The sequence below is a fragment of the Jaculus jaculus genome, chromosome 8, assembly GCF_020740685.1.
Source record: "Jaculus jaculus isolate mJacJac1 chromosome 8, mJacJac1.mat.Y.cur, whole genome shotgun sequence".
Taxonomy (NCBI): Eukaryota; Metazoa; Chordata; class Mammalia; order Rodentia; family Dipodidae; genus Jaculus; species Jaculus jaculus.
The window spans coordinates 140,078,206-140,098,586 of NC_059109.1; the positions used below are offsets into that span (position 1 = coordinate 140,078,206).

Genomic DNA, 20,381 nt, shown 5'->3' on the forward strand with positions numbered 1-20,381 from the left:
TTGTGATTAAAGGCATGTGCTGCCACGTCTGGCTCTTAAAAAGATTTAACATATATATATATATATATATATATATATATATATATATATATATATATATATTTAGCCATCTCTACAGCCTCTAAAAATATTTTATTTTTATTTATTTATGAGGGGGGGGAGGGAGGGAGGGAGGGAATAGGCATGCCAGGGCCTCCAGACCTGTAAACAAACTTCAAATGCATGTGCCCCCTTGTGCATCTGGCTTATGTGGGTTCTGGGAATCGAACCAAGGTCCTTTGGCTTTGCAGGCAAGCGCCTTAACCGCTAAGCCATCTGTCTAGCCCTTAGATGTTTTTAAGAGTTGAGCATGTTACAGTCAGCTGTCCTGGCCCCCATCCTCACTGGACATCTTCTCTGTGCTCCGCTTCCTCTGAGTCCTCAGTGGAGGTGGAGGGGCAGTGGGTTGGAGCAGGCCCATTAGCACTTACATTGCAGCTGAGTCTCCCAACTCCGTCTGTTCAAGGATAAACTAGCCAGGCCAGAAGCGTTCAACATCTACATTGTTGCTTTAATGTGGACATTGACCTTGTCTGAATCACCTCTTGGTCACATTGGATGAGGGCCAGCTAAATGCTGGGAACTGCAGATGGAGGCCAAGATATGGGAGCGTGCTGGGCTGGCATCTGCCTCCTTGGAAGAAAAAGCGCCATAGGGACAGCTGAAGAAAGTCAAATTTAGTACTTTCCGCCTTTTTCTTTTCTTTTTTTAGTTTTTCGAGGTAGGGTCTCACTCTAGTCCAGGCTGACCTGGAACTATGTAGTCTCAGGCTGGCCTCAAATTCACAGGATCCTACCACCTCTGCCTCCTGAGTGCTGGGATCAAAGGCCTGCGCCAAAAAGCCCCCTCCCCTTTTTAAGTTCTTCTGGACAGGCATGGAACTCGCTCTGCATCCCAGGCTTCTGATCTTCCTGCTTCCACCTTCCTAGTGCTGGGATTATGGATGTGCTCTATCAAGCCTGGCTTTCCCCAAAGTGCTTGAACAAACAGTCCCAGCACTCAGGGGGCTTAGGTAGAAGGATCACCTTAGTTCGAGGCCAGTGTGTGTGTCATTGGCAGTCTCGGGATGGATGCCAGGCAATGTGAATTTTGCCTTGCTGGAGGCTTGACTTGATTGTATGCCTATAAATGTTTTCTGGGATGTAGTCAAGTTACTTGGCAAAAGTTGGAACCTTTCAGGTCTTGCTTTCATGATTAAGAGGATATTGGATCTACTTGAGGGTAGACCTCTTTGAGCATTCTACCCATTGTGGTGAAAATTGCGATTTCCCACCTCGGTTCCAGGCCTGTGCGGGCAGCGGAAACTGTTCCCGGTCACTTTCAGGCCTGGGGAATGTGCTGCGGATCCACAAAGACAAGGCTGCAGATCCACACAATGCAATTACGCTGCGGGCATGGAGAGTAGTCGGGGTGGCCCCGACGACCCCGGTGAGGCTCAGCAGGAGTCCAGACGGACCCACCACCCGGGTTTCCAGGAGTGAGGGACGGGCGGCCTCCTCTCCACCTGGTCCAGATGGCAGTCTGGGGGAGCCAGCCACCACCTGGGGCGCATGAGCTGGGAGAGAGACCGCCACTGAAGTGGGCCCGTGCCGCTGAAGCACGCCGGGGTGAGTGAGTGCAGACAGACACACGGTGCACGAGGCGCGAGGACCACGTGCGAAGGCAGAAGCTGGTTCTGGAGAGCCCTCGGCAGGGCCGGTCCGTGCCCCTCCTCGCCACGGACCGACACATACGCCGGTGAAACGACGGCGGGCAGCGAGCGGGAGCAGGACGCCGCCCGCCGCAGCCCCGGATGTGGGCGGGGAGGGGCGGAGTCTAAGGAGGAGCGTCGGGCCGGGCCTCCTCGCGCCGGAAGCGGAAGTGGAAGCGCGCCGGGGACTGCGCAGACTCGCTGCCGAGCCGGCGCGTGCCCCGGAAGCGCTGGCGCCGGCCCCGCCCGCCAGCCCAGTACCGCGGCGCGGCGAGGCGCCACTTCCTTTCCGTGCTCGCGCTCGTCGGAGGAGGCAGGTGGGCCGGGGCTCGGGGGCCGGGGCCGGGGCCAGGGCGGGCTGCGGTAGGCGGGCGCTCGGGCCGAGCTCAGGCGCCGCGTGCCGATTCCGTAGGCGCAGCATCGACATGCAGAACGACGCCGGCGAGTTTGTGGACCTATACGTGCCGCGGAAATGGTGAGCTTTCGCGACTTGCCCTCGCCCCGCGGCCCGGGCCCGGCCGCCCGCCCGCGACCCCTTCCTCGCTGAGCGCCCTTCTCCCCGCAGCTCCGCGAGCAACCGCATCATTGGAGCCAAGGACCACGCGTCCATCCAGATGAACGTGGCCGAGGTGAGCCGGGAGCCCGGGCGCCCGCCGGGAAGACCTGTCTCCGCGGGGAGGAACCTGGCTTCCATCGCCTCGGGCTGGACCTGAGCGCAGCTGAGGGGCCTTCCAATCTTTTTCTTTTTACAGGTTGACAAGGTGACCGGCAGGTTTAACGGACAGTTTAAAACCTACGCCATCTGTGGCGCCATTCGCAGGATGGTGAGTTTCTTTTGACTTACCACATGGACTGGGTGTTAGGGGTGTGGGCATTTGCGCAGTGATGGTGGCAGGATAGGACCTCCTGATCACCCGAGGTTCTTGGGAAGTCATGTGGCATGATGTTTTTAGCTTCTGGATGCTCACTCTCACCCATTTTTTTCCTTTTGATGTGGGTAGAGGTTTGGCCTGACGGGATTGTAAGTTTTTTTCTTTTTTTCTTCTAAAAGGGCGAGTCAGATGATTCTATTCTGCGACTAGCAAAGGCTGATGGCATTGTCTCAAAGTAAGCAGGGCCCCTTGCCTTACGTTTGGGTAGCGAGTGGCCTATTGGTTCCCTAGTAACATGGCTCTAATACGTCCTTCTTCCTTTGTTAGGAACTTCTGACCTGAGGAAATTGTGGATGGGGATATTCGTGGAGTGTTTGTAATAAATAAACAATGAGAAGCTGTGTCAGTTCTTGAGATATGTGTGCTCTTTTGGGTCTGGGAACGGCTTGTAGTGTGGTCTGAATGGTTGCTTAGGACATGGCAACATAATGCAGCTGAAAAGACACCCAACTGTGAACTATGTTGCAAAACCAGGTTTTAATTCAACAAAACACTTTCTGTTTAGAAACAACACTCTGAAGTCAGATACTTACACACATGTACACTGCTGCATGCCTAGAACACAGCCCTAGGTTGGTGTTTGGTCATAGTCCTGCAGGACACAGCTCAGACTTGCACACACTGGAGGATTATGGGTTCAGTGTCATTTGGTATTGGCTTTGTTGGAGCAGCTGATACCACACAGTGGCAGCTCATGGAATTACGGAAAAGGTCCAGGGAAGGACTTCGCTAACCCACTACAAAAATACACAAGCTCCAGTAATTAGTGTTACTTAATATTAATTATAGGAAACTGCCAGAGGCATGTCCTGAGGGTAGCTTAGAAACCAGAGCAGTGCCTACAAGGTTGGTCCATAAATGGTGCTTGTGATGGGGATGCCCTGCAGATGCCACTCTGCCAGCAGGACGGCTTCCTTGGGCTCAGGCCCAGCATGGTGTGCTTATAACCCATTACAGATGATCAGACTGAGGAATCGGTCCCCATCCTATAGGCCACTACTACTACAGGCCTGTGTAGTCAAGATGTGTAAGGCCTTCTGTCCGTCTTAGAACTAGGTAGCTTCCAGCAGCCACATTTGCATCTCCTTTGTGTAGGAGCCCAGGCTGGTGACAGGTTTGTATGACTGGTAGGGAAGGCAACTTGTAGCCATGATTGTTTTTGAGACTAACAAGGAAGCCCTTCATTTCCCTTCATGTTAATGGGGTGGCAGGGTAGGGAAACATCACCTCACAATAAGAATGGAAACAGCAGACTGGTACAGTGGCATCATGGGAGAGATGGCCTAGATGGCATCTTCCTAGGCATTGACATGTTAGGCGCTGCAGGATCCACGCCTTCTTGCTTGAGGATCAAGCATGGCTTCAAGTTACACCATCAGCATTCTTCGTTGGACCAAGTTTTGTTCCCTTAGAAACCCACATAGCCAGTTGTGAATTGTAATAAGTATGTTTTCTCTAATATTGCTTAGGAAAGTCAAGAGCACAGTCAGCAGCTGTCCCGAAGGTCTAGTAGTTGCAAGGTAAGCAGATTTCCTGGGAATACGCTGGTGGGTCCTGGCATGGCAGGGCTGATGGTAGCTGAGCCCTATTGGGTATATAGGTGGGTCACAGTGACAGATACTTCTAACAGCGGTCTGAGTCAGAACAGTCTGTCCTTGGTGGCCAACTGCTGTGCTGTGAGAGCTCTGTTCAGGTGGAGGCAGGGAGCCAGCAGTGCCAATGCCAGGAGACACAGACAGAAGCTATTGGGCTGCACTGGCACAGTTAGAAAACAATGCCGTTAACCCAGTGATTTCAGCATATTCATAAGGCTTGGAGACCTGAGTCTTTGCAGAGCTGGCTCTACACCTTGGCTGGTTTGTGGCAAAATGAAGGCAGCATCTCAAGGCTTGCCACATGACATAAACAGGCTTAGAGTCAGGACAATCTCAGAAGTGCCCTTGGTGTGGTGAGCTTTGGCATGAAAGCAACGTTCCTTTCCAAGGGACCCACCTGTGGTTGAGAAGTGCAGGTGCAGTGGCTGGGGCAGGCTGAACAGGGGATGCTGCTGGCGTCAGTGTTCTGTGCAGAAATACGCCTTCCTGATGAGCATCCTTCTGGCAGGGTGCCCTGCCCTGGGCTAGAACTGCTGGGTGAGGCGTCTGTAGTGAGGTAACACTTGGTTCTCAGGGAGGTACAGGGCCAGTTCCAAAGCTACAAGCACTGTGAATTCAAACCCAATGAGATCTCGTCTGTTGAAACGAAATCTTTCCTCCAGCTTCTGCAGGGAAGGAGAAAAAAAGTCATGGGGTAGCCCAACCCGTAGCCCCCACCTACGGCAGCAAACACTAGCGCCAGGCCCGGGGCACCGCAACGTGGCTCTGCACTCACATCAATTAGCTGTTTCACTTCACTCTTGCGGAGGTCACTGCTGATCTTGGCAGCCAGCAACACGCAGGCGCCAGCACACAGCTTGCGGTTCTGCTTGTTGAGTTTACCCTGTAACACAAGCTTCTCGAAGTACACATAGGCCATGGACACAGTCACTGGCTCCAGGCTGCACTCCTCAGACAGGTTCCGCATCTCCCTTTTTAAGCTGTGGTGGGATGAGAGCCATGTCCCTGGGGCAGAGCTACGTCTATGATGAGGTGGCCACCCTTTCATGGTTGGGCCATGTCCTGGGGGTGGGAGGCAGAACCATAGTGCATGGCTGGATGGCCAGGGCACCCTTGCCTTTCCTTACCTCCTGATCTTGCTCAGTGTCAGTCTGATATGTGGGAACTTTTCCCTGAAGGTCTCATTCATGTCCTTCTTGAGGTCTGCAGGCTTTACGTACTCTATCACTGTGGTCTGCAACAGAAGTGGAGGAGGGAGGGGCTGGCTACCTTAAGAGTTCGTTCCCAGTGACCTGCAGAGGCACCTGGATCTCTGAGGACAAAATGGTCCTGCACCTGTATGCCTCTGTCAGGTAACGCAGACTGCCAGCCACTGAGGGCTGACTTCACCTGAGTGTACACACGCACGGCTGAGTGTCCTGCCTGGCACACTGCCCGTGTCTGGCTCTGGGCTGCCACCTACTGCTGACTGGGACAGGTGCTCCTTTTGGCTGGCTGTTCTGGGCACGGGCGCTTGTGCTCTGCTGCTCCCTGCCCCGCGACACAGCAGGGCTTTGGGCACTCACCATGTATGAGGCAAAGATGAGAACCCGCTTGTGCTTCCCACAGGGCCACTGTGGATCATCTAGAAGGTCGGGGTTGTACTCCACTGCATCTCCCCCATCATTCCCTGTAAGCAGAGGCAGTTCCTGACCACCAGGTTATCAGAACGGACCCAGCCCAGAGGGGGAGGTGTCCCAGCAAGGCTCCAGATTCCGAGAGGAGCTCCAGGGCTCCAGTACTGGGGAGATGTGTATGCACGGGGCCCTCCTTGGAGCCGAGCTGCCTGTGCATGGTCAGAGCCCAGGGCTGCAATGTCTGGAGTCCTTTCCCCTTGAGGCCTCAGTTCTGAGGCCTGCTGGGGCATCTGGTTATGACCCAGTTGGGCTGTCTGCCACAATGCTGTTTTCGGCCTGGCCAGCACTGCTGCCTCTTCTGTGCAGTGGTGAAGGTGCCCAGGCTACCTAGTTCTGTGCCGGCTGGTGCTGTCTTTGTGGGCACAGCTTTGTGTCTTGATCCTGGTAGAGCCCGGGGGATGCTGGGCCGAGGCTGGGGTGGCAAGCTGTGGTTGTCACTCTTGTGTGTGACCAGGGCATTGGTGGGGTACAGGAACTTCGCGTACGACACGACCTGAAAGAGCAATCACGTCAGGGCTCAGTCTTGCTTCCTCTGGAGCCTGGGCACCATGTTATTCAAGCGCTGAAGTCTGTGCACTCCTGTTACCATGGTCTAGAACATCGGCTTCCCACCCCCAGTGTGGGGCCTGCAGAGCCCAAGGGGAATATGGGCAAGTCACACACAGCTGGTGGTGGCCACATGTAGTGGACTTTCAGGTCCCTTCCCAGGGTAGGAAGGACTGCTAGTGACAGCCTGTGTGGCCTGCTCCCCATGCCTGGCACCTGAGATGAATGCGTGAGGCACCTTCTGGAGTATCCTGTAGGCATGGCCACAGGGCTGCTCATACCCATGTGCTTGCCCCTGATCAGGGTTATCAGCTGGTCACAGGGCTCTTGCCTTTCCATCTGCTCCCAGCTCAACGCCTTCCAACTCAAAGACCATCTCAGAAGAAACGGAAACTCCGCCAGATGGGTGCCTCTGCTTCTGGCTGTCCACCCTCAGGTCACTGCAACACACAGGAGGGGGAGCTGCGGCCCCTCTGCCCACAGCCAGAGTGGGTACTGGTCCATATACATGCCCATGGGGCAGCCTGGCCTGCTCATTCAGCTGTGTAGATGCACTGCCATCTACATGCCTACCTTGTGTAGGAAGAAAAGTGGAACAGCATGACCTTTAAGTTGGGGGGCCGGGGAGGCCAGCTAGGCCTCATTCCCACCCTGTTGCAGATGTCACCAAAGCACCAGCACATTGCTCTGCACCTACCTGCACTTTGGCTCACATCTGCTTCCTAGGTTCCTATAGCCCTTCAACTGAGAGAACTAGCTGCCTCCCCTGCTGGATAGGTCTCTGTGTGGCTGCTGTCCCCTGGGGTCACACACGCATACAATGCTGCCCCACCCCACCTGTTGTTTCCTTCTTTCCTGAATTACACTCAGGACACAACTGCCTGGGCTGGTCACCACAAGAATATATGACTGCATACGGACAGGAACATCCCAGACAACCTATATATATAGACTGACCAGAACTCAGGGTCCCTGGAGAAAGAGGATCTGAAACAATTCCTGGGCTGTGGTGGCAGCTGAAGTGCTGACCCTATGACTTTGAAGGACCCAATCAACACTTGGTGCTGGGTTTGGCAGGACCAGTGCTTTGGGCATTGTTGGGAGTGCAGAGTGCGAACTCTCACCTGATCCGCAGGCCTTCTCCATAGGGCAGGATTGAAAAGGCTGCACACAGGGACCGCTTGGCACAGATAAGCACGATCCTGCAGGAGGCTGGGGTCAGAGCCAGGTGGTGATTCCGTCCTGCCTAAGTTCAGGTGATGGGAAACTGCCCAAGATGTCATAGGGGCAACTCCTGGCAAGCCTGGCATCTCAGCCCTAGGCTCCAATTCCCAGAGGTGCTTAGTAAGGACAGCTGCTCCCCCCACTGTCCTCCACTGCAGCATACTGGTGTAGGAGCACACCAGTGCTGCAGAGCGGGTCTCTTCTAGACCCAGGCACAAAGGCGGAGGGCACAGGATTGAGGCCAGGGGTCCACCAGAGCCAAGCCTCAATGGTCCTGGGAAGGGTGGGGCCTAACACCACCACAGAGCACCTGGAGCTAATGCAAAGCTCAGCTAACTAGGAATCTTGGGACCTGGGTCCCAGAGAGTTTAAAGCTGCAACCACAGTCCAGGCCCTCAGGCTGTATGCTCAGGTCTGCCGAGAAGTCTGACCAGGTCCTGCTGTAATGTCTCCTGGGGAGGAAGTCTCCATCCATGCCTGGCAGGGTGGCCAACAGTTGGATCTTCCGGGTCTGAGTGATTACTAGTGTGGGACCAAGGGACAGGCCTAAAACACCTCCCAGCTCAGGCCACACACAGTTGCCCAGGGCCCAGCCTAATACTATTCTGGGGAGTCAAATACCAGTTTGAGTTCAGCCTCCCTGTGCATGCCAGTGTGACAGTGCTTCCCATCATATGCCCTTCTAGTACAACCACATCTCATCCTGGGTGTGCACCCCAGGCTGGTCATGCTTCTCCTGGACACATATGGGACAGATCCCATTTTGCCCTTTTAGTTCTTTGGCGAAGGCTCATGTCCGCCTGGTGGCTCATCCCTTGGGACGGCACAGTGGGTGGGCTTGCTGGCCTGGCCATGCTGGGGACTTGCTGGTATTGTTAATATGGAAGAAAGAAGGTCAGTGTCCATTTCTAAAGGCTCATGTGCAGGCTGTGGGCTTCAGGGGCAGATCTGTTGCTGACAAGGGCAGGGCCCAGATGGCATGCATTTGACCTCCAGGGACACAGCTTGGACCTGCAGTAGAGGGAGGACTAGCAGCTCCAGGTTGGGCCCTGAGCAAGTTACCTGCTGTTTCTTGTGTCATACTGTCTCATGTTCTTGATAAAGTGGGTTTTCTTCAGGCCTTTGTGTCTTGGTGATCCAGATGCATGTTTGGTTCTGCAAAGTAAAAGGCAGATCACTGTTGCCCTCTCAGGGCCCCTGTCATGGCCCAAGGGTCAGTGGTAGCTGCAGTGTGGGGCCTCGGGGCAGGGGCAAGCAGGGTTCAGGCAGGACATGGGCCTCGGGGCAGGGCTAGGTGGGATGCAGACCTCTGTACCGAGGCACATCCCATTGCATCTTCCAGAAACTCCAAGGAGCAGCGCTGAGATGTGACTCGTCTCCTGTGGGGAAGACATTATGGTCTCAGCACCGTTATGGCCACTATCCCTGAGCAAAAGTGAACCAGTGCCGGGTGGTGCAGCACAGGACTGCTGTGGGGTCAAGAGCCCACGAACTGAGACTGTGGTGTGGGAAGGAACACTCGCCGTGTTGCAGGGTTCTCCAACCAGTCTTCCCGCCCCGGGGGCCCTGTGCACTGTGACACCAACAGGCCTTTCCCACAGGGCCTGGCCATAGCTGATGGTACTGGGCCTTCTCTGCAGCCCAGGCCAGGAGCACAAGAGCTCTTGCTCATAGACGGCCACTGCCACACAAACCACACATTCTCTCTTCCCAGGAGCTGCTTCTGCAGGTGGCCACCTACTCTTGGACCTTAGATTCCAGCTCTACTTTGCCCCTCAGGGAGGTGTGCTCATGGATCTGTCACTAATGAAAGGAGATGTGCTGGCCTTGGCAGCAATGGCTCACTGCTGGTACCCCTGTGCCTGCACCCAGGAGGCCAAGCTACAGAAGGCAGTCTCCTAGCATGGTGTGTAAGGGACAGGGCTTTTTCACCTGCAGGACCAAGACCCTCTATGGCCACACCTTTGTACCAAGATGACCAACTGGGGCAGTTAGCCCTGACTCATAACTATGGTCATTTACTGACATTCTGGCCCCTACAGGACAGGCTCCTGGAGGTCAAGGGACACATGTACAAGGTCATGGTCCAGGAAGGCAGGAGGGCTAAGGGTTGCCTCAAGTCCATCTGAGTGCTGGGCAGTCTGCGTCAGGACCCTTGGACAGCAGAGATGGGAAGCCCTGTGTCAAGGCTGCACCAAGGTCCATGGTTCCTACCCATAGTCCTTGAGAAGTGAGGGCCACAACCAGACTCAAGGGGGTTCAGCTTTCTTTTTCCACCATAAGACAAGTGGTACATGTTTTTTAAAGAAAAATCTAGAAAACGAGAGGCATGCTGGCACACACCTGTAATCTCAGCACTTGGGAAGCTGAGGCAAGAGAACAGCCATTTCAAGGCCAGTGTGGTCTACATATGTAGCTGACAGTACCCTGACCTGCTGGCCCCCCTGCTTTAAGTACTGGGATTACAGGTATGTGTAACTATACATGGCTTGTGATTTCATGCCTGGAAAAAACGAAAAGAAGGAAATCAACTCCTTCAAAACCACTCACTTAACCACCATCACTTCTGAGACACTAACATGCTGCCCTGGTGTAAGACTGGGTCACACACATGTCATGAGTCAGCCATGTCCTTACCCAGCATCTGTCGGTGTGGGTGGGAATATAACCCCAACTGCAGTGGAACCTGGGGCCTCACACCCACTAGGAAAATGCTCTACCACTGAGCTACAGCCCGGCCTCCAGCACCTCCCACCTTGTTGGGTGATCCTACCCTGCTGGGTGCTTTCTAGTCACTGTGGTGTAGGGAGCCTGGGCCTCTGAGGATTCGAAACTTGTGCCCAGCATCTCCCTCATCTGTGCTGTGCAGAATCCTGGAAGTGGAATTGCTGTCCAAAGAGTGCACTGAGCCAGAGCCCAGGAGTCCACAGGGAGATCCTAGGACCCCCAAACAGAAGCTGAGAACACATACACAAGCTACTCCCTTCTGCCTGGGCCCCAGTAATCTCTCAGGCATTTTCCAGAAGCAATGAACAGAACCAAATGCTTATGGGATGATCCATACTGGGGCAGCTTTCCTCAAGTCCAACTGCCCTTCCACAGCCTGTGTACCATAAGTGTGTGGCTCCACATCTGTGCACGAGCTTGCATGAGCATGTGCTTGCAGTGTAGAAGCATATCCTGAGAGTGAGAAAATAACTCGTCACACAAGAGCCAGCTGGGTTGAAAAGGCAGGGCACAGAGCTGTGCAAAGTCAGGGAAGCCTATCACCACTGTGTAGGCTGAGCCTCATCGCCTTGGCCAGAAACTTCTAGAAGAAAGAGCTCCTGGGCCTTTAGTATTGGCAGGAACTACATCCAGGAGGTTAGCCAATGTCAGCCCACTGTCTGCACAGGCCTTGGGAGGACTCCAAACCTGATCTGAGCAGTAAGATGACCCTAGGCTGCCATGAAAAGCTCCTGCATGCTTACTACACATGGGTCCCTCGAAGGGGGAGAGCAGGGAAGCACTGCTGTGGGCCACATCTGCATCTGGTGCATGGCAGACCAGAACCTTCCTGGTAGCGTCTCCTACTAGAACTCCCTGCCAGCAGGACCACTGGTTTACACGGTCATGGTCCGGTCAAGGGCCAGCCTTTTAGCCTAGGTCCCTGAACCACATGTTTCTGCCATGTGCCTCTCACTAAGACCAGTGTTGGTCCAGAAGCAAGGATGTGGGACAGCCACCCCCTCATGCCAACACCCATGAGGCTGTGACACCATCCACCCATGTGGTGGTGACAGAGAGAGTGGGCTCTGCCCAAGGACACACAAGACTGTGCCATAAGGTTATGGTGGGACCCAAGGCCATCACTCTGCCCAAGTCCACAGGTTTTCCTTTCGTAACAAATACCTTGCATCTTTTAAGTGCCAAAGGCCACAGCAGAAAACTACCAGGAGCCTTTGGTGACACCTCAGAGGAGTTGGTCCATCCAGCCAGGGTAGGGGTTGGAGTACTTGCCCAGCCAGGCTACAGAGCAGGTGGGCGTGTGAGGCTGGCCATATGCTGGTCCAGGAGGATGCATGTGAAGTGTCTGCAGCTTCCAGCCACCCTTACAGGACCAGGAAGGTGCCCCACACTCCATCCTGGGCTGGTGAGGCAGATCGCACAGCTGGGGGCTAGAGGAGCGGAGAGGAAGCCCACCTGAGGGGGTGGGGACCGAGGGAGAGATCTGTGTTCTAGACCTCTAGGGCAAGCCTTTGGGCACGGCACTGGCATTCCCTGAGTTAATTACCCAGGTAAGACTGGTGGCTTCAGCTCCCTCTGGACTGCATTTGCAGGCCTGCAGAGAGCTGGGCGGATGCTGGCCTCTGCTGCTTGGCTCTCTCCTGCTCATCTGTTCCCTCCGGGGAGTCTGTGCAATATTCCCTGTTGGTCCCTCTTTTTCTTTTTTCTTTATTCTTTTTTTCATGGCAGAGTCTCATTCTAATCCAGGCTGATCTGAAAACTCACTCAGTAGTCCAGGTTGGCCTTGAACTCCTTATCCCTTTATCTCAGACTCCCCAGTGCTAAGATTAAAGGCATGAGCCACCATGTCTGGCTTCAAACATCTTTTTGTCTGACTTTCTTCTCTTTCTCCTCCCTCACAAACATTTTGTTTTTAAACTTAATCCTTACAACACTACCAGGTAAACAGTACTTTTTAAAAGAAGTGTACTGCTGGGGAAACTGAGGTGAGGAGCCATTTGGTAACCTGCCTGAAACAACATAATTGGTATGAGGGGAGCAGCAGGCAGTATCTACAGCTTGGCCACTCTTTTCCAGTGCAGACCGCATGTCCAGCAGCTATGAGAGGATCATGCACTGCAGTGTGGCCTGAACACGATCCACTGAGAGCGGCACATGTGTTGGTCAGCAAAGGTGGACACGGGGCATCCATATACACACCACTTAGACATGATGCCGTATGGTGACACAAGGCAGTGTCTAGGTGAGAAGATGGCTGAGAAGCTCCTTTCTGGAGCATGTGGTGGTCGCCAATGTTTGTGCACATGTGCGGAGTCACAACCCTTATGTTGCATATACTTCACCTTGGCATGTGCATGAGAGATCTCAATTTGAAAACGGCTAGTGCCAGGTGTGGTGGCGCATGTACTCAGGAGGCAGAGGTAGGAGGATCGCATGAGTTTGAGGCCACCCTGAGACTACATAGTGAGTTCCAGATCAGCCTGGGCTAGATGGAGTGAGACCCTACCTCAGAAAAACAAAACAAAACAAAACAAAACAAAACAAAAATACCAAATCCAGGGCTGGAGAGATGCTTAGCAGTTACACTTGCCTAAAGACCCAAGTTTGAATCTCCAAATGCGTAAGCCAGATGTGCAAAGTGGTGCATGTGTCTGGAGTTTGTTTGCAATGGCTAGAGGCCCTGGCATACCTATTCTCTCTCTCTTGTTATTTGCCTCTTAAAGAGAAAAATAAAAAAAGAAAGTGGCAACAGCCAAGCAAACAAACTCCAAAGAACAACCTAGGTTCCTGCTACCGCATCTAATAGTCCTCACATCCAGACCACTGGGCTTAGCCCTCTACTTAATCATGTAGGCAGCTCTAGCTCCTTGTGTCTGGGGGCAATGATCTGAGGTGTCTGCATGTAACCTGGGAAGGAGGTCAGGGATCAGAGAGGGTGAGAAGGAAGCTGCCACGAGGGTGTACCAATTTAACAGTCCTGCTGGCCCAACCTGGCTCACAGTGGACCTTTAGCTGTTGACAGTGCCCTCTTCTCCTGACATGCTCATAGCGAAGCTTCTGACAGGCTTCCTTGCTTGGTGACTTGGGAGGCAGAGAGAGACCAAAGCAGGGCCACCTTTCTGCAACTGAGCATGTGTCTCCTGGGGACTCCAGGGGGGCGAACGAGCTGTGAAGGCTCAAAGTGGACTCAGGAGCCACCTAGCACATGACAGGGATGTGGAGACACTCTAGTGATGAGGCAATCACCAAATACCACCTTCTCCGTCCTGGCTGGTCAACTTAGGGCCTGGGACCCTCTCTGGTCAGGATGGCAGCTGTCTCCTCTGGCACCTCTACTCTGTCCCCTGACCTGAGCGCTGTCTCAACTCACCACACAGGAAAGTATGGTCTCCCTGTGAGTCCCAGGAACAGCAGAAGTGCCTGGTTCTAACATGCCATGCAGAGATGCCTGTGGTCCAGCAGCTTCACAAGGCAAGGATCCCATGGGGCCATGGGCTGGGAAAGGCCTTTGAGCTCCTTAGGGAAATGACTGCTGCTTCAGCTGTTTACAACTGAGGGCAAGAAGCCCCGGTCTGTGAGCAGCACCCAGGCTCCAACTACCCTAAGCCTCTCTTCCAGATCCCAGCACAGCATGGCCTCCAGCCTGTGGGCATGCCTGGCTCGGCAGGAGCACTTGGCTGCAATTTGCAAAATGTCCTCTTCCCCTTGTCACTGCAGCAGCTACTAACTAGGGCTGTGTGTGGGGGGGATTGAAGTGCTTCCTCAAGACGGTGAAGGCAACCTTAGCTGGACACGGGCTCAGAGGGGATCAGGTTAGATGAGGACAATGGAGAGGAGACAGGGAGAAGAGTGGCGGGCATGGGGACCGGGAAGGGGCAGGGATGCCTCCCTCCAGGCCACATGTTGACCTCAGGCTTTTGGTCTCCAGAGCCAAGGGAAGTAAATGACTGCTGTTGTGAGCTGGTGGGTTTGTGTCCTTGGTCACCAAAACCCCAAGGGGCGCTCATGGACCTTCAGGCAGAGGGCAGCAGGGAGCAGGGCAGCTGCCAGGCAGGCTCAAAGCCAACCAGGGAGCCCAGAGGTGAGCTGGCTTTTAGCAATCAGCGTGAAAAAGACAATGGATAGGGCTAGAAGTTATATATAAAAAGCCAACATTTTCACTGGTATAAAGGAAAATGCTAAAAGCTCCAAGTTGCGACAGAGAACTTGTATGTCTCACTGACTGCTATCACATCTTTCCCTTCATCCTAAGCATCATATGTCCTCAAGAATGAACCCATTCCACAGAGGGAAAGACAAAGGCTTGGAGAAGCTCATTAACTCAAGGTCACAGAAATGCTAGCAGTGGAAGGTTGGTCTGCATGTAGCATGCTCTTTGGGAACTTCAGCATTCTTCATTTCTCTCTAAAGAGAGGCAGCAGGGCTGGGGAGATGGCTTATCAGTTAAAGCATTTGCCTGCAAAACCTAAGGACCCACGTTTGATTTCCCAAGACCCATGTAAGCCAGATGTACAAGGTGGCACATGTGTCTGGAGTTTGTTTGCAGTGGTTAGAGACCCTGACATGCCCATTCTCTGTCTGTTCCCCCATCCCTCTCCCCCTCTCTCTAATAAAAAAAAAAAAATTAAAAAAAATAAAGAGAGGCAGCAGCCTCTGCTGCCTCCACTAGTGACAGGCCTAGGAGCTAAGAAGGTGACAGTCCTCTTCCTAAAGGCCTGCACCCATACTTGCAGGAACAGCTACTCTGATCCCAAGGCAGCACCATGAACTTGGCAGCAGGACCCAGGGACAGAAGACTTCCAGCATAGGCTGATGCAGCCTGCAGAGGGTGCCTCACCCACACACTCCCAGACTGCCCTGAGGAAGCCAGCTAAAGCATACAGCTACCTCTGGACAGGAGGAGTGCTCCGCCCCACACCTGAGATTCATCCTGGCACCTGGCCCTCCCAGCTTCTGTGTCCTGAAATGGCCACGAAGGCTGCTGGTCTGTGTGCACAAGGCCTGGTGCCCACAGGGTGCCCGACCTCTGCTCCAGGCATCCTAAAACAACTCCTGGTCTGAGCACTCATGCAAGACAAGGAAAAGGAGCTCTGCACCTGCCGAGCTTGCCTGGCCCAAGCCTGGTAAGGGCCTTGTTCCTGGTGCCAGTTACAGAGCAGTTCTCTGCCCCTGCTCTCCACAAAGGAGCATGGCTGCCATGGCTGGGGCAGACTGATTCCAGTGGCCAGGCTAGTTTACGATCGATCAAAAGGCAGTGATATTAACAGTTCAGAACCGTCCTCTAGCCATTCAGATTCATGATGTGAGATCAGATGATGGACAACCTTCTCTTACCACAGACCTCAGAGGAGCTCCATCACTGTGAGTAGACTGGGCTGAGGTGACCTCCAGACACATTTGGCCAAACCCACTCAGGGTTCTGCACACCTTGGATGCCACCCCAAAGGAGTTCTGGCTTGTAGCCAGCGGAGGTGAGAAAGGACCACAGTGGCTAGTGTTTTCTTGGAGACCAACATGGTGCCAGGCAGTTAGCGCCATGTGGGTAGGAGATACAGCCTGAGTGGGGTAGACAGAGGTCAAGGAAGGGGGTTGCCCTAGGCTGGGCTGAGGGGCTTCTAGAAAGGGAGTGGGCAGGGGAGGAAGAGCAGAATGGATGTGACAAGCCCACAGATGATGGAGAAGGCAGACCCAGAGTCCAGAGGCTGTGGAATGGCGGGAAGGGAGGTCTGTCAGAGAAGGTAAGGCTCAGAGGAGATGAGCAAGTGTGGAAGAACTCACTGACAAACGGGGGGGGGGGGGGGGGCGGGGGGGGTGTCGTGGAGCACAAAAAGGATGCTTAGGAATCCCTTTGTCCAGGATACTGATAAAGTCAACTGGGGAGGGGGCGTGTCTACAGCCAATTAGTGCTGAGGGAATCCTGAAACTCACATTCACCAGACTCTCAAGGTGAAGACTTGACTCCATATGCAGGGGCTGGCAGCCTTACAGGGACTGTCTTATATGTCTGGGGGCTGACAGGGCTTGTGGAGATCCCTTAACAAGCTCCAGGATACTCCAACCCTGTGTCCTGGTCTAACAAGGGCCCAGGTCACCCCAAACTTGTCCCCAGCATTCTGGACTGACTGTCCCAGATCATTACTCCTGAGTCATGGGAAGATGGGCCTCCATGCCACCCTAACCCTTGGGTGCTGGGAACAGACCCCCCCAGGCCACTCTGATTCCTGTGTGCTGGGGATGGACCCTTGGGCCACCCTAATCCCTGTGTGCTCGGGATGGACCTCCCAGACCACTCTGATCCCTATATGCGGGGCTAAAAAACCTCAGGTCACCCTGAGCCCTGTGTCGTAGGCTGACCACTCCGGGTCACCCCAACCCTTGAGCCCTGGACTGATGGACCCCAACTTACTCCAACACTTATGCCCTGAGCTGGTGGACCCAGGTCACCCCAACACCTGTGTCACCGGCTGATATACCTCAGGTTAGTCCAACACCTGGGTCTTGGGCTGCGGGACCTCAGGTCCCGAGCTGAGGCGGTCACAGGTCAGCTGGCAGAAGGGCCTCTAGGCCATCCCGACCCCTGCGTGCTGCCCGCCGCGTGAGGCCCACTCACCTCTGGCGTTGCCCGTCCAGGCCGAGGCCGGGGGGCGCCGACGTGGGGCTGAGCAGACCTTGGGGCGCGGGCCTGGAAGGCAGCCCCGGGAGGCCGCCCGGGGGCGCGGGCGGTGGTGCGGGCGGTTCGCGGGCCTCGGTGGGCGGCGGCAGCGGCGGCGGCGCTTTCTCACCGCTGTGACCCAGGTTCGGGGGCCGCCCGTCCAGGGAGATGTTGTTGAGGAAGAAGAGCGCGGCCTGCCGGCGCCGGGAGTCTCCGCGCCTCCGCAGCGCGGACGGTGGGTTGCGGGCGGCGGGCGCAGGCCTGGCGGGGCCGGGGGCCGGGCCGGGGGCTCCTCCCGCCGCGGCCGCGGCCATGCTCGAGTGCGCCGCCGCGCCGCGCCGCCGCGCTGCTGCCCATTGGCCGCGGCGCGCCTGCATGCAAATGTCACCCCGTCACGCCCACCCATCGGCCGGGACCGCCCACATGCAAATGTAGCTCAGTCACGCCCCTCCATTGGTCACGACGCGTCCACATGCAAATGAAGCTCCGTTACGCCTGCGCATTGGCTAGTGAGGCGCCGCGGGCGGGCACCGTGCCGGGGCAGTACCCTGGGTCCTAGAGGTGGTTGCGGCGCCTCTGGGAGCTGCCTGGCCCGGAGCTTTGGGGCTGTTAGGAGCCTCTGGTCGAGTCTGCACCTCGTTAGCTGCCAGCGCTCGGTTCCCCTCGCCAGGCCGTGGCGTGCGGGGCAACTTGCGCCCAGGGCACTGGGTGGGCTGCAGACCCAAGGAGTGGGTCAGGGCCTGTGCACTTCCTCTTCCAGGCTGTGCCCGCAGGGCTGAACTTCCCCCTGGGCCTCCTGGGGCGCGGCGATTTCAATGCGCACTGGGCCCCTGGCTTCCGGGGAGGGATAGGGAGGAGGTGACACCTGGGTTGCCTCAGCTGCAGTGATCTCCAGCCAGTGTGCTTAGTCTGTTTCCTCTCTGAACCCTGTGAGCCTGTTGTCACATCTTCATGGGGGTGGGGGAAGAGTGTAGGTCTGTGCCCACCGTGCCACTTTCTCTGCCCAGCTCTCAGCCTGTGCGCTGCTTGTCTTTATTTTCTAAAAATCTCTTTGTTTATTTATTTGTAAGCAGAGAGAAAGAGACAGAGAATGGATACAGGACCTCCAGCCACTGCACCACTATGCATCTGACTTTACATGAGTACTGGGTAATCAAACCCTGGTCACTAGGCTTTGCAAGCAAGGGCATTAACCGCCGAGCCATCTCCAGCCTAGGCTGCTTGTCTTTAAAGTGGGGTCTCAGGAAGCGTTGGGTGGCTCAGAGAAGGGTCACCAAGGTGCAAATGTTCTGCAGTCACTGTTGGCCCCATGCTATGGCTCCTGGGGGAGCTGGGGTGGGGTCGGTTAGTGTACAAGGAGTCTGGGTGGAGCAGCTCTGGAAGGGAACTGGCCGGGTCCACCGGTGGTGTGAAGACAGTTCTCTCTGCTAGGTCCTTCCCTGCTTTAAGGCCCAGGTCACTGGCCTTGCCAAGCCCCTGCCTTTCTCTTCTGGTTGGTCCCTTCCCTGTGGACCTTCATCACAGCACAGGTGGACTCCCTCCTGCTGTGTCCTTCCCACTGTCCCATATCCTCCCGCCCTCTCTAAGTTTTCAAGGCCAACTTTCCAGTCTGGGAGAATGTGAGGCTCAGCCAGGGTGTGTGGTGGGGATGCCCCTGGAGTAGCTTTTTTTTTTTTTTTTTATTGTTGTTGGTTTTTTGAGGTAGGCTCTCATTCTAGCCCAGGCTGACCTGGAATTCACTATGTAGTCTCAGGGTGGCCCCGAACTCATGGTGCTCCTACCTCTACCATTAAAGTTGTGCGCCCCCATGCCCAACTTTTTTGGGGTAGCGTTTCTATGAAACTGTGCACTGAGAGGGTTTGGTGCCAGTTGACCAGGTGCAGTGTGCTCCAGTCTCTGCTGTATTATTGGCCATTGCCTTCAGGTAACCTTGGAGAGAAGGGCAGGGCTTCACAAGGCCAGTGGCCTGGGCCCTAAAGCCACAACCAACCTGGCCAGCAGGTCAGTTGCTTGTATTTTATTTCATTCTGGAAAAATCTAAGCAACTTTTGTTTTATTTTATTTTATTTTTATTTATTTTTTAATTTTTTTTGGTTTTTCAAGGTAGAGTCTCACTGTAGCCCAGGCTGACCTGGAATTCACTATGTAGTCTCAGGGTGGCCTCGAACTCACGACAATCCTCCCACCTCTGCCTCCTGAGTGCTGGGATTAAAGGTGTGAGCCACCACGCCCGGCTTGTTATTTTTTAAATTTATTTTCGAGGTAAGGTCTTGCTCTAGCCCAGGCTGACATGGAATTCACTGTGTAGTCTCAGGATAGCCTCAGACTCACAGAGATCCTTCTACCTCTGCCTCCTGAGTGTTGGGATTGAAGATGTGCACCACCACACCCAGCTCACACCTCCCCCTCTCCCTTGAATTCAGTTGCTCTGGTTTCTTAGGCAGAAGGCAGAGAGGCCTGCTGGAGAATGGCCTCCTCACACACTCCTCAGTCAGGCCCAGCCTCACCCAGCCTGTCACCACCCGAGTCTTTCCCTCCCCACAGGCCTGGCAGTTTCAGACTCCTGGATGGATACATCCACAGTCCCTTCAATGCTAGGGTTCTTTCCCACCCTAGCCTGGGACCCCTTTGCTCAGTTATGGTCACGTAAAGCTCTCTTCCTGGCCTGTTATCAGGTGTCTGGATGTTCCTGATGGCATGCTAGGAACTCTACATATTCAATACACTTCTATTCATTCCCCCCAACCCCAAATTTGGGGTTCAGATGTTACCTTCTTTGACCTCCCCAGGTAGAGCCCAACACTGAAGTCAGCTGAGTGTCCCTATTCCTGATGTTAGTGGTGAATGCTGGGAGAGCAGGAGGAGAACCCTGATAATTTGGCAAGAGGGTAGCCCTGCTTCCCACAGGTCATCACTGGACCCAGGCCCAGTGCTTCTGTCCATAAAGCTCCTGATGCAGCTGGGACGTCCCAGTACCTGTGTGCTCTGGAAGGGGCCACTCCCACTCTCAAACTTCACATGTACAGAATTACTCTTGGGAGCTTCTTAACTCCTCTCAAGGGGCCTGAGACTGAGTTCTGAGTTTCTCCAGTGAGCGTGAGAGGCCCTGAGACTCCTCTTTCACAGAGAGGAGTGCTCCGCAGAGCACAGGGCTTCCCTTCCTTTTGCCCTCCGGTCCCTGGATGCAGTGAACTCATTCTGGGTGAGCTGCCTACAGGAGTCAGGTACTGAGCCCCAACTCTACCAGCTGCACACATTGCCCTTCACATGTTTATTCTCTGAGCTCTCTGGAGGTCCTTT

At 54.8% G+C, this 20,381-nt stretch overlaps 2 protein-coding genes across 2 annotated transcripts; one reads left to right on the forward strand and one right to left on the reverse strand.

Moving 5' to 3' along the window:
- The first annotated feature begins 2,005 nt into the window (after positions 1–2,005).
- On the forward strand, positions 2,006–3,015 carry Rps21 (ribosomal protein S21). Its single transcript, XM_004669489.2, has 6 exons — positions 2,006–2,046; positions 2,142–2,204; positions 2,295–2,358; positions 2,482–2,553; positions 2,781–2,836; positions 2,929–3,015. The coding sequence occupies exons 2-6, from the start codon at positions 2,155–2,157 to the stop codon at positions 2,936–2,938; spliced, it is 252 nt and encodes an 83-aa protein (XP_004669546.2). The 5' UTR covers positions 2,006–2,046; positions 2,142–2,154; the 3' UTR covers positions 2,939–3,015.
- Positions 3,016–3,119: 104 nt separating this feature from the next.
- Cables2 (Cdk5 and Abl enzyme substrate 2) lies at positions 3,120–17,398 on the reverse strand. The gene is made up of 10 exons (XM_004669451.2): positions 17,040–17,398; positions 9,010–9,081; positions 8,765–8,857; positions 7,603–7,680; positions 6,810–6,918; positions 6,260–6,425; positions 5,822–5,925; positions 5,384–5,490; positions 5,032–5,236; positions 3,120–4,921 (listed from the first exon to the last, which is right to left on the reverse strand). The coding sequence occupies exons 1-10, from the start codon at positions 17,393–17,395 to the stop codon at positions 4,781–4,783; spliced, it is 1,431 nt and encodes a 476-aa protein (XP_004669508.2). The 5' UTR covers positions 17,396–17,398; the 3' UTR covers positions 3,120–4,780.
- Between the last annotated feature and the right edge of the window lie 2,983 nt (positions 17,399–20,381).